At 29.1% G+C, this 12,370-nt stretch overlaps 1 protein-coding gene across 3 annotated transcripts; it reads right to left on the bottom strand.

Moving 5' to 3' along the window:
* Nucleotides 1-4,597: 4,597 nt before the first annotated feature.
* LOC107014929 (ethylene-responsive transcription factor RAP2-12-like) lies at nucleotides 4,598-7,161 on the bottom strand. 3 transcript variants are annotated; one of them, XM_015215053.2, is made up of 3 exons: nucleotides 6,834-7,161; nucleotides 4,961-5,892; nucleotides 4,598-4,877 (listed from the first exon to the last, which is right to left on the bottom strand). In XM_015215053.2, the coding sequence occupies exons 1-2, from the start codon at nucleotides 7,096-7,098 to the stop codon at nucleotides 4,997-4,999; spliced, it is 1,161 nt and encodes a 386-aa protein (XP_015070539.1). In that variant the 5' UTR covers nucleotides 7,099-7,161; the 3' UTR covers nucleotides 4,598-4,877; nucleotides 4,961-4,996. The 3 variants fall into 3 exon arrangements, with proteins under 3 accessions (XP_015070539.1, XP_015070538.1, XP_027771502.1); XM_015215052.2 differs by having other exon boundaries at nucleotides 5,008-5,892; XM_027915701.1 differs by having other exon boundaries at nucleotides 5,008-5,862.
* Between the last annotated feature and the right edge of the window lie 5,209 nt (nucleotides 7,162-12,370).

The following is a 12,370-nucleotide window of genomic DNA, read 5'->3' as shown; positions in this document are numbered from 1 at the left end:
TTGGTTCTATTAAATATCAATATCAATTTTTTCAATTGCAGAATATGAATTATGTGGTTAAACAGATTCCAAAACACTCTCTTAAGTATTTCTATATCAATAATCACCTATAGCATATAATGTTGGTTTCCAATTTATCAGATATAGTATATTTGATCATGTTGTTGTCAAAAGTGTATGTAAATTTAAAGTTTAAATTATACACTTATATGTATGTTTAAAACAACATAAATATCATTTTGACTGGTTTGCATTTTGTAGTTACAATTATTTATCAAGTAGAATTATGTTTCATGTATCATGTTAAAGTTTGTTGTTGCTATAAAGTATCAAGTAGACAGACTTATAACTGTATTTACACTTATGTATCAAGTACAACTTTGCATTTTTGTATCATGTTAGGCTATAAATTTTCTGTTAAGTATCATTTTGACTGACTTACGATATGTTGTTAGAATAATGTATCAAGTTTATTTTTGCATTTTATGTATCATGTTAAGCTTGTTGGTTCTATTAAATATCAATATCATTTTTTTCAATTGCAGAATATTAATTATGTGGTTAAACAGATCCAAAACACTCTCTTAAGTTTGGTTGTACTTAGAATTCAAATATCTTAAGAGACTTAGAGTTATCAATGGGGGTTGAGGGTATCGAATTATTTAAGAATACTATATTTGGTTCATATATGAATATTCCTAAATGTAACTACCAAGGTCAGGTCACCAAGTGTTTACTTCTTTTAGAGGTGGAGCAAGACAATCCAGCCGAGGAACTTCACATTCGACATGCTAAAGAAAATATCTTAACCTTTACTATGAAAGAATTTGCGATTATTACTGGATTGAAATGCTATACAAATATTAAGTATTTTACATATCCAAATTCAAAAAGAAGTAGGCTAGTTCAGAGGTGTTGACACCCAATTTTGGCCTAACATTTTAAAAATTCGTGATTTGTATAGGACGCGCAATAATTGTTTGTACGCTTTGTGATATATTCAGTTTGTCTTTAATTAAAACAGTATTTATGTGTTTTATTCATTATGTGTGACATTTTGCATTATTCATTATGTACAGGAACTAACACTTTTACATTTTGAGTTGTTCTTCTTTACAGAGAAAAAATTAATTTATGTTCAAATTCAGAAATCATTATTTGTCCGAAGTCGCAAGAGACAAGAGGATTAACGAAATTAGAGTCCTTGCATTTCTCAATTATATCAAATCAAAACGATAAATCAGGGGAATATTTGACTATGAAGTGGCACTTACTTATTTTTATTATTATTTTACATGACGGTCCTGCTCTCATATATTTCTCATATTTTTGTAGGGATACCGTCCCCGACATCAGTCGGGGATGGTCATAACGATGTTTGGATCTCGTGAAAATTGGAAGAAGACAGGTCCAAGAAAACATCCAAAGAGTACAACAAATCATTATTGTAGAAATTCGTATAAAGATTCAAAATCACGAATTTTTAAAATGTTAGGCCAAAATTGGGTGTCAACACCTCTGAACTAGCCCACTTCTTTTTGAATTTGGATATGTAAAATACTTAATATTTCTATAGCATTTCAATCCAGTAATAATCGCAAATTCTTTCATAGTAAAGGTTAAGATATTTTCTTTAGCATGTCGAATGTGAAGTTCCTCGGCTGGATTGTCTTGCTCCACCTTTAAAAAAAGTAAACACTTGGTGATCTGACCTTGGTAGTTACATTTAGGAATATTCATATATGAATCAAATATAGTATTCCTAAATAATTCGATACCCTCAACCCCCATTGATAACTCTAAGTCTCTTAAGATATTTGAATTGTAAGTACAACCAAACTTAAGAGAGTGTTTTGGAATCTGTTTAACCACATAATTAATATTCTGCAATTGAAAAAATTGATATTGATATTTAATAGAACCAACAAGCTTAACATGATACATAAAATGCAAAAATAAACTTGATACATTATTCTAACAACATATCATAAGTTAGTCACAATGATACTTAACAGAAAATTTATAGTGTATCATGATACAAAAATGCAAAGTTGTACTTGATACATAAGTGTAACTACAGTTATAAGTCTGTCTACTTGATACTTTATAGCAACAACAAACTTTAACATGATACATGAAACATAAATTCTACTTGATAAATAATTGTAACTACAAAATACAAACCAGTCAAAATGATATTTATGTTGTTTTAAACATACATATAAGTGTATAATTTAAACTTTAAATTTACATAGACTTTTGACAACAACATGATCAAATATACTATCTGATAAATTGGAAACCAACATTATATGCTATAGGTGATTATTGATACAGAAAATACTTAAGAGAGTGTTTTGGAATCTGTTTAACCACATAATTCATATTCTGCAATTGAAAAAATTGATATTGATGTTTAATAGAACCAGCAAGCTTAACATGATACATAAAATGCAAAAACAAAACTTGATACATAATTCTAACTACATATCATAAGTCAATGAAAATGATACTTAATAGAAAATTTATAGCCTAACATGATACAAAAATGCTAAGTAGTACTTGATACATAAGTGTAACTACACGTTATAAGTTTGTCTACTTGATATTTTATATCAACGACAAACTTTAACATGATACATGAAACATAAATTGTGCTTGATACATAATTGTAACTAAACAATGCAAACCAGTCAAAATGATACTTATGTTGATTTAAACATACATATAATTCTATAATTTGAAATTTAAATTTACATACACTTTTGCAAATAATTGATACAGAAAATCAACATTATATGCTTATTAAAGATCTAATAAGCATAAAACCCAAAAAGAGGGGCAACTGGTTTTGACTTTTTTTTTTTTTTTTGAACTTTAACTTATTTATACATCAGTCATACTTAATAAACAAAATATACAAAAAATAAGAATTTTCTGTATCAAATGAATAATCTGAAAAATATAAAAATATTTTTTCTGATAATACAGAAAAGTCATTGCATGTGACCAAAAAAAATTACAAAAAAATAAATAAAATCGAAATACGTACCGGTGGCAGTGGAGGTCTGGATATGGCGATTGCAAGTTTTCTACCCCTCTTCTTGGGTGTCTTTGCATGTGCTTCTTTTTGTGTTTTATGTTTCTTCGAACTTTGCTTATCCATTGTTAGAAGATTATGCAAGCTCTTATTTCGGATCTTCAGAAATATAGATTTATTTAGAGTTTGAATTGACTATTTAAGTAATCCCAATACTAAATGACGGATGATCCCGATACTAAATGACGGATGAGAAGACGAAAGGTTGAGAAAGTGATGCCTTAATTTTGGGAGTGGAGTAAATGAGTTTTGTTATTTGGGAAAAATAAAGAGTAAAATTAGGGGTAAGACTTAATTGGTTAGGATTCTAATTTATTTGGGAAAAATAAAGAGTAGATTTAAGCGTTATATTTAATTAGTTAGAATTCTAATTTAATAATGTATCTGCCAGATTAGATTTAGGGAAAAATAGAGATTTTAATATTTTTTAAAAATATAAGGAAAATATGGAGAATATGTAAATTTAAGTCGTATATTCAGATAATTAATCCTTTTTTTTAATCATTTTATCTCATGATAATTAATTTCAATACTATTATGAAATAAATAACTTATTCTAATTTTGATCAGAGGAATAGTAACCGAATAAAAGATAAAATATCCATATAATAATAACAAACGCACCTGCGGCCGTCGTGGTTACTCCTAATTATAGTACTACTAATTTCATACCCAGACAGCCACATATGTATCTCCAAAACTATCTGCCTGACACAATGACATACCACCACAACCTTTTTATTTCACGTTTATCATTAAGCCACCAAGTACAGTATTTATATTTCCGATAAAGAAATTGAGTTTGAACAGTGAAAAATAAGGAATCTTCTTTTATGTGATATAAATATTTAAATTAATTAGATTCGTGCATTTCCAAGATTGGTTAATTTGAAGCCTCCCCACGTTTGCAATGCTTTCACCTCAACAACCTCGTCACCTACCCACCGAATACATCTCCCCTCCCACACCAGTCATGTCTTTCACCTAACCTACACCTTGTTTTCTTACCATGCCGACTAACCTTTTCTTTTTGGTTTTCAACTATAATTCGATTAATTTAGATTTACACGAATCTCGTGTCTAATAGTATAGCGACATTTCCAACATGATTTCTTTCTTTCTTTAATAATATAGAACTCTCATTCACTTGTCGAAAAACTTTCTATAACTGACACCAATGGCGTAAAGAAATTACACATAGATTCCAGCATGTACATTCAACTTACTAATCGGAATCATCTAAACGAGTCACAGATCCATCTTTTTTTTAAGAATATATTCATTTTACAAAAATCAGTAAATCTTAACAAGAACAAAATCTACACGTAAATACACTTTATAAGAGTTAATTGAAACAAAATCTCAAATGAGAGGTGTAGCAAAACATTGAGGAATATCTCGATAATTGAGTTCCAATAGACATTGATGAATCCGGAAAACGAGGCCATAGAAAATGGCAACGCTTATTCACCAATGTACTCATCGTATAAGTTGAGGTCTGACAAGTTGCAGTACTATTATTTATTAGTGTCTGTCTGCAAATGAGTGAATAGTTCCATGTGAAGCAACACGAAAAAGGTAACGTTATAGCAAGCATCGAGGTCTCATCAATTCTCATAATCCATACAGCCCAATTGTTTTTAAGTAAAACTCGAATTTAACATCTCTACTAGTAGTTAATTAAACCTAATTACCTATGCACTGCTCTATTTAGTGCATTATCCATGGCTTAATCATGGTTCTCTGTGGATCATTCTTCTTCCACCACCAGACACACCTAAAAGAACAAGTTAACGGAGATCAAATTAACATATCAAATATTTGCACTAAGTACATCATACAACAGCAAAAATCACTCACATGAAGCCTTATTTACAAAACTTAAGGCATGTTGACTTAAAAGATACCTCCCATTAAAGAAGGAACATCATCAAAGGACCACAGGTCCATAGCATTTTCACCACCATTTTGAGTTGCACTTGTGTTGAGGAAGTTACCACCTGATGCATCCCAATTTCCCTCCATATATGGGAGATGAAAGAAATTCATCTGAGGTTCAAAAGCTGGAAGCTCTTCAGGTACCATAGTAACGGTGTTTCCATCATCAGCTACGGGATTGTTGGTGCATGATTTCAGCTTTTTCTGAGGATTGGCATCTTCAACAAATTGAGCTTCATTACATTCAATAGCAGCTGACAGAACAGATGATATCTCTGGAGTCCTGGAGCATGGCTCTCCCCAACCAAAATCAGAGCATTCAAAAGAGTTGCTTCCTACATCAGAGTTGAAGTAGATATCACCACCAGCTGAAGGGACAAACGAACCAAATCCCGTATCTGCAGAAGCACTGCTCCCATTTTCATATCCATACTGTTTTGTCATGGGTTTCTCTTCAAAAAATCCAAAAGAATCATAATGGTCATCCTCCACGCTGTTCATGATTGCTGAGTCGGACTGAAATGAATTCAAGCTCTCCTCAGGAAGGACCTTCTGAGGATTCACCTTAACAGCGTGTCTTGATGCAGGGGCGGGAGCTTCATCAGGAAAGTTTACCTTAGCCTTCTTGCCTCTGATCCTCCTCGCCTCAATATCATAAGCTTTGGCAGCTTCTTCTGCAGTATTGAAGGTTCCCAGCCAGACCCGAACCCCTTTCCTTGGGTCACGTATTTCAGCTGCCCACTTACCCCAAGGTCTCTGTCTGATCCCTCTATACTGATTCTTCCTCTTTCTCTTAGAGGATTTATCAGCAGCAGCATCCTTGTTTGAATCAACAGTTTTCAAAGATTTGGAACCTTCAGATGATAAAATTAATTATTAAGTATCTCATTCATCCATAAATTTTCATTGATAAATCCACCAACTAGCATGCTATATAAATAACAATAAAACTTAAGAAGCTTAATTACAAATCAACCACGCAGAACATGTTCGCTGATTACACTAGTGCTAGAGGCAACAACTTACACAAAATCAAGCCTTCCCAAAATCTCTCTTGGTATGATGATAAAAGACACAGATGAATCCAAGATTTGAACTTTATAGATTATGAATTCTAGGAAAATGGTCTCAAGTGTTGGTAATTGAATTTCTCACATATACAGGGTTTGACCTATAAATACCAGGTTTCAACTCATATGTTAAAGCCTACCTACCCAAATTAAAAACTACAGATCTGAGAAGCCTAGATCTAAGCTTATTACAAAAAATCATTAAATTGGATCTAGACAGGAAATATTGATCCAAACAACACAACAACATTTGTGATTGATTTTTCATAACCTTGTTCTATTGTCTTGAAAGCATTTCATAAGTTTCCAACCAAAACTCACCGCAACTATGTTAAATTTGATATATGAATGTTCACGAGGTTTAAATAATAAAGGTAAATTTAAGGCTTCTCAAAACATGAATACCTTTTCTGCACTTATCATTATTTTAACTAATCAAGTTAAAAAAAAAAAAAAAGAAGCCATTTTGGATTCTTCCTCCTTTTAGATGCCACACATTTTTCATCAAACAAACTTTCTGTTTACTTTTTAGGCAGCATACACATCTACCGGCTATTTTTAGTTTAATCAGCTGGGTGAAATAGTTTAATTTTCTTTTCTTTTTAGCTAATTAAAATAGCATCTTGGATCCCTTATTTCCAAAATTAACCCATTTTGTCGACTTGAATAAATTCAAAATAATAGACACAAAAGCCAGAAATAACTAGAAATGGAAGAGAAATTACCAGTAGAGTGTTTGGAAGCAGAGAAGGCAAATGGCTTGACATCGACTTGAACATCCTCATCATCGGATAACTCTTTGAAGTCCTGAAAATCGGCTTCAAAGTCGTCAACAACTTCAGATCGCAAATGCTTAGCTTTAGAGTGATAATTGTTGGGATTTTTTTGCTTCTTACCGAGATCGAAACGACCCCATAGCAACTCGGCGGTTAGCCGGCGAGAAGTCCGGCTAGGGTCTATGTAATCGGAGATTATAGAACCACCACACATGATTTATGTTTTGACGGAAAATGTATAATTGTAACGTAAGCTATTTGGCTGCGTATGCCAACTCTTCTGTTTTATAAAGGGCCGAAAACGTTGCGGAGAGCCGGCACTTGTTTTTACGTTGATGCCCCTACTAATGGCGTTACTTACCTAAATTGCCCACTTGGGTTAACAATGTCATTATAAATATTTCAAGTGCGTCTATGTTGTTTTATTTATCGTCTGCTACTGGAAAGTGGAAACTACTATTTCCGTTTTATTTTAAATGATGATGATTAAACTTTCTTTAAAATATTATATTACTAGTTACGTTTTAAGAATTTACAGTTGACGACTACTCACAATGTAATTAATAATAGTAATAACTTTTATTTCTATTTTTAAAGTAGATAATTAATTAAAATATTGCATTTTTTTTATAAAAGTCATAAAATATTGACGAAATTAGTTAGTATAAATGACAGTTGATCACGATCATCAAATGATCGTAATTTTCTTATGATTATCCGTTATTGTTTCATCGTTTAATTATTTTAAATTGTGAATAGTAGAATTATTTCACTAAAAAAAAAAAGCATTTCTAACTTCTGTTTATTCAAGATTATTTTTTCCTTTACTAAGGAGTAATATTTTAACTTTTAAGGTCATTTCACAATTTTTGTTTCTAATTTCAGTTTTAATTTTTATTTGATTAATTTTAATTTACATAATTATATGTAAGATTTGATTAAGAAAAAATTCTCTTAACATAATTTTATTCTTATATTCAAAATTCAAATTTATGATCAAAATCAAAAATAAAATTATCATATTATTTTACCATAAGCTTTAACTTATTTTAACACTTGTCAATTTAATTTTTCTAATAATTAAAGACAAAAATCAGTGTCACATTTTGCTATATGTCTTTTAGATTTACCGTTTATCGTAAATGTATTATTTTATCAAACACAACAAAAAGTATTCTCTTAATGTGAAATAATTTTAACTTCTACAATATATACCATTTCTATAAATAGTAACTTCTTGGCATCAAAACAAAGCAGAGGTCGGACATCGTAACTTATAGCGTTACAATGTGAGTATTGTACATATTTACGCAAATGCCAAGAATATCATGTTGTAAAGACAAAATTGAAAGTTGGTATATTTGCTCAATTTACGAGAATAAAATGCTACTTATTTCAACGGTTGGACTTATTATTGAACGTGTTTATTTTAGTGGATGAATATGTTTGATCTAAGTTTTTGATAAATAAATAAACGTTTGGTTATAAATTATATTTGAAAATCACCTTAAAATATTTGTTTGATTAATTATAAATTTAATCAATTCAAAAAAAAAATCAAATAAAATATATGTTTAAAAATAACTTTAAATTCCAAAAAAGGTGACTTGAGAGCAGAATTATGCAAGTTTTAACTTCAAAATAATGTATTAAACAGAAGAGCTAACTATTTTTGAATAGTAGCAGTAATTCGTTTATTTTTCGTTTACCAAGCACAGGCTGGAAAAAATAATTTCTCCCATAAACAAATAACGTTGCTGTTTTAGGACAACATTATCCAATAAAAAATTCATATATAACAAATTAAAATCAGTAGCTATTTTCTTACATAATTTCACTCAGATATATTCTTTCAAAATATTTGCAAAAACACTTATTAGATGACTCAAACAAACATGAATGGCTATTCTTTCACCAAAAAATTCCGTAAAACACTTTAAAAACTTCTTTTCTGAATTATATAATTTTAGTAATTTGACAAGAAAGGTATTTGTCACCTGTCATCCTATTCTTTCGTGGAAACAACCAATTCAAGTAAGTTTTTTTATCAATATGTGTGTTGATCGACTAATAATAATTGCAATCATCTATCAATATACAAATAACATATATCAATTACATATAAAAGCACTTAGTTTTATGTACCATAGTACATTTGATACGTTAAAATATATATTTATCGAACATTATTACGATGGATGCATATAGAATATTACAATCTCATTTATATAGAACATGAAAGTTGGTGTGCTAATTTTCTAGAGGGTAGAGTGTCATTACAACAATAATATTAGAATGTTCTAGAATAGCCAAAACATTCAACAATGGGTACACTACCCATGAAAAGAGGAAGATCAATAGTTGTAGTGGAGTGATAAATATTTTTTTATTCTTAATTAAATATTTTATTTTTGTGGATAGTAGTCTTTACTAGAAAGTACTTTACTTTTAGTGTAACACTTTTTTCGTTGTAAACTGAAATTTAATCAAATTTCAATATAGATATTGAATGTATTATATATGAAAAAAAAGAAAAAAACCACGAGAAGGGGAATCATGTTGGACACAAGACTTGATTAAGACTTTTCTATCGTGGTAGGTTAAAAGTTACTCTTCCGTACAGAAATGTTTGTCATATTATATTTATCAAAGATTAATTTAATTAATTTTTAAAGGTAAATTATATCATATTAATTTGATATTTTAAACAAAAAATAGATATTCTAAAACTATACGAAAAATTCTGTAAATTACAATTTTTTACATATTAATATGATGAAAAAATGCATCTTAAATTGTTATTCAAAGTTTTTATAATTTAACTTTAAAAATAGAAACCATAACAAACAATACCGGATGAAGGGTGTACAACTTCCTTTTTTTTTTTAGCAATATTACCAACTTGTGGAGTAGATACATAGAATATAACCAAATTTGACTGAATGAACAAACATCTACTTTTCTTCAATTACCTAAACTTATTCATAGCTTTTACCGTACCGGTTATTGGACTTTGAAGTAGATTTGCCATTTCAAGGATGGACGGCCAACTTTTACTTACATATACAAAAAATAAGGAAAAATTTACCTTAATTAGCGGAATAATCTGTTTTATATTATTTTCGAAAAATAACACTAACTTTTTCCAACTTTTTCTTTTAATTTGGTAATGAAACAATATACAATTATGTTCTATGTACATTATAATTTGCAATATACAACTTTTAATATACAATTTGCTAAAAACAATATACAATTATGTTGTATGTACATTATACATCGGGAGTACGTAACCGTATGTATCGGACATATAAATAATATATAATCGACATTCAAAATAAAAACAATTTATTGTTTTTGTTTTTCTTTGACTTTCAATTCGTAATCTCGCAAAACTCGTCACTTATTTCCCCCCAAATATTTAATTGTAATGATACTGTATCGTTATATCTTGTAATTAAGTGTAAGTATTATAAATAATTGTAATTAGAACTTAAAAATAACTTATTCCTATAAATTTTTCTTTTACAAATGGTCCATTAAATTTGTGCCACTAGTATATTTGTGAAGGCAAGCCCCCACNTTAATTTAAAAGTCTGACTATGTTGATTTTAATTATTCTTACGTCTCATTTACGTGATGTTACTTCATAGATAACTTTTTTTTCAAAATAATATATTAAAGGTTTTAAAACAAATCATAAATATTTGTAAAAGTATATTTTAAAAAAGTGCATGAATTAATTCGGGATATATTAATTCTTTACATTTAACCATAAATTTCTAATTCAATCTTGAAAGAGAATCCTATTGAAAGTGTCCTCCTAAATAAGCGACTCAACACAAATTTAATTGGGGGTTTAATTCGAACTCGAATAATTTTGGATGTCACTTTCAGGAATCTATAATTTCATCGTGTTTTAGTAGTGTTTATGACGATTTTGATATAATAGTTGGATTATTAATTGGGTGGGGTTTAATTAGTAATGAGTGGGTAGTGAGTTGGTTTATAAATGATACAAATAAATTAAATTGTTACCAATAGTTGAGCATCATGTATTTTAAAAAATATATAAATAGTTTAAATTTAAAATTATTAAATAAGTGGTCAATTTTGAACTCAAAGGTGGATGATAAGGGTATTTTGGAGCCAATAGATGGATGAAAAGGACATTTTGGAGCCAATAGGTGGATGAAGGATAATTTTGTACCATTTTCAGTACTTTAAGGAAATTTGAAGCCCTTTTTCGAATTAAAAATGGAAGGTAATAATAGTATGTCAACAAAAAGAAGAGATGTAAAGGAAAAGGCACGGCTTTCTTGGTGACTCGAAACACGAGCTATCTCAATGTGAGGCGTTAAATGACTACATTTCATGCCTCATTTTCAGCCGTTTGAGAAGGTTCATAAATCAATCCCACTTAATATTTTTTTTTATCATATTTTAATTTATACTGAAAAAAACATTAAATAATCTATAATTTGTAAATAAAGACAAAAATCAAAACAAAAATTAATTATATTTATTTTGAATTATATATACTTCACAAGCACGATAAGTAAAATGGATGAACGTATAGGTAAAGCATTTAGCTACCCTATTTTTATCATCTGCAATTTATGGCCTCTTGGATGATGAGTGCGTCGTGCATTGTCTGTTTGTACACTAGTTTATGCACAAGATGCCACCCTGCTTAATTCCCATGTACTCTGCAGGCTTTTCGTCTTTGTTTGTTCAGGAAATATTACACTAGATGATGGTTCAATGTATTTCTAAAATGAATAAGATGATAATAAATTATTCTCTTTCTTTCGTGTTAGATATTTATATTTTTTTTAAATAATTGTCTCAAATTATTTATTTATCAATTTACAAAACCAATCTAGAATTAATCAAATTTACCTTGCGTTTTTTTTAAAAAATTAAACAAGTTTTTAAGGGGTAAATAGATAATCTTATCCTTTTAATTTTTATAATTTTTCAAATAAGCATATAAAGAAAAAAATGAATAACTAATATATGATAAAGAAAATAATACATTAATAAAAACATGTGATTGTGAATCGAAAATTATAACAAAGCAAAAACAAAATAATAGAGGGACATTCATTTCTTAAAATTACATAGTTGACTTATCTATTTTAGAAGATCAAGGCCAACAACACTAATAATGAATCATACCCATATCAACATACACATAGGTTTTAAGTAATCGGCTTCTTGTGTTGAATGCTTGTTCAGTCGATTTAAAGGTATTAAAATATTAAAATGAATTTACTGATTTGTAAAATAATAAAAATATTCACAATTAACTTTAGTTGCTTCAACTATTCATGTGGCCTTTACTGTATTTTTTCTTATTCTCTTGATTTTATCGTATTACTGTTATTTTTTCAACTCTACAACATTTAACATCTTAAATCACCTTGAAAAAAATAGTGAAAACTACAAAATAAGATTCATACGCATAAAATTACATTTCTCAT

Source organism: Solanum pennellii, chromosome 3 (genome assembly GCF_001406875.1).
Source record: "Solanum pennellii chromosome 3, SPENNV200".
Taxonomy (NCBI): domain Eukaryota; kingdom Viridiplantae; phylum Streptophyta; class Magnoliopsida; order Solanales; family Solanaceae; genus Solanum; species Solanum pennellii.
The sequence above is the reverse complement of the archived record's forward strand: the minus strand, read 5'-3'. Positions and strand labels throughout refer to the sequence as shown.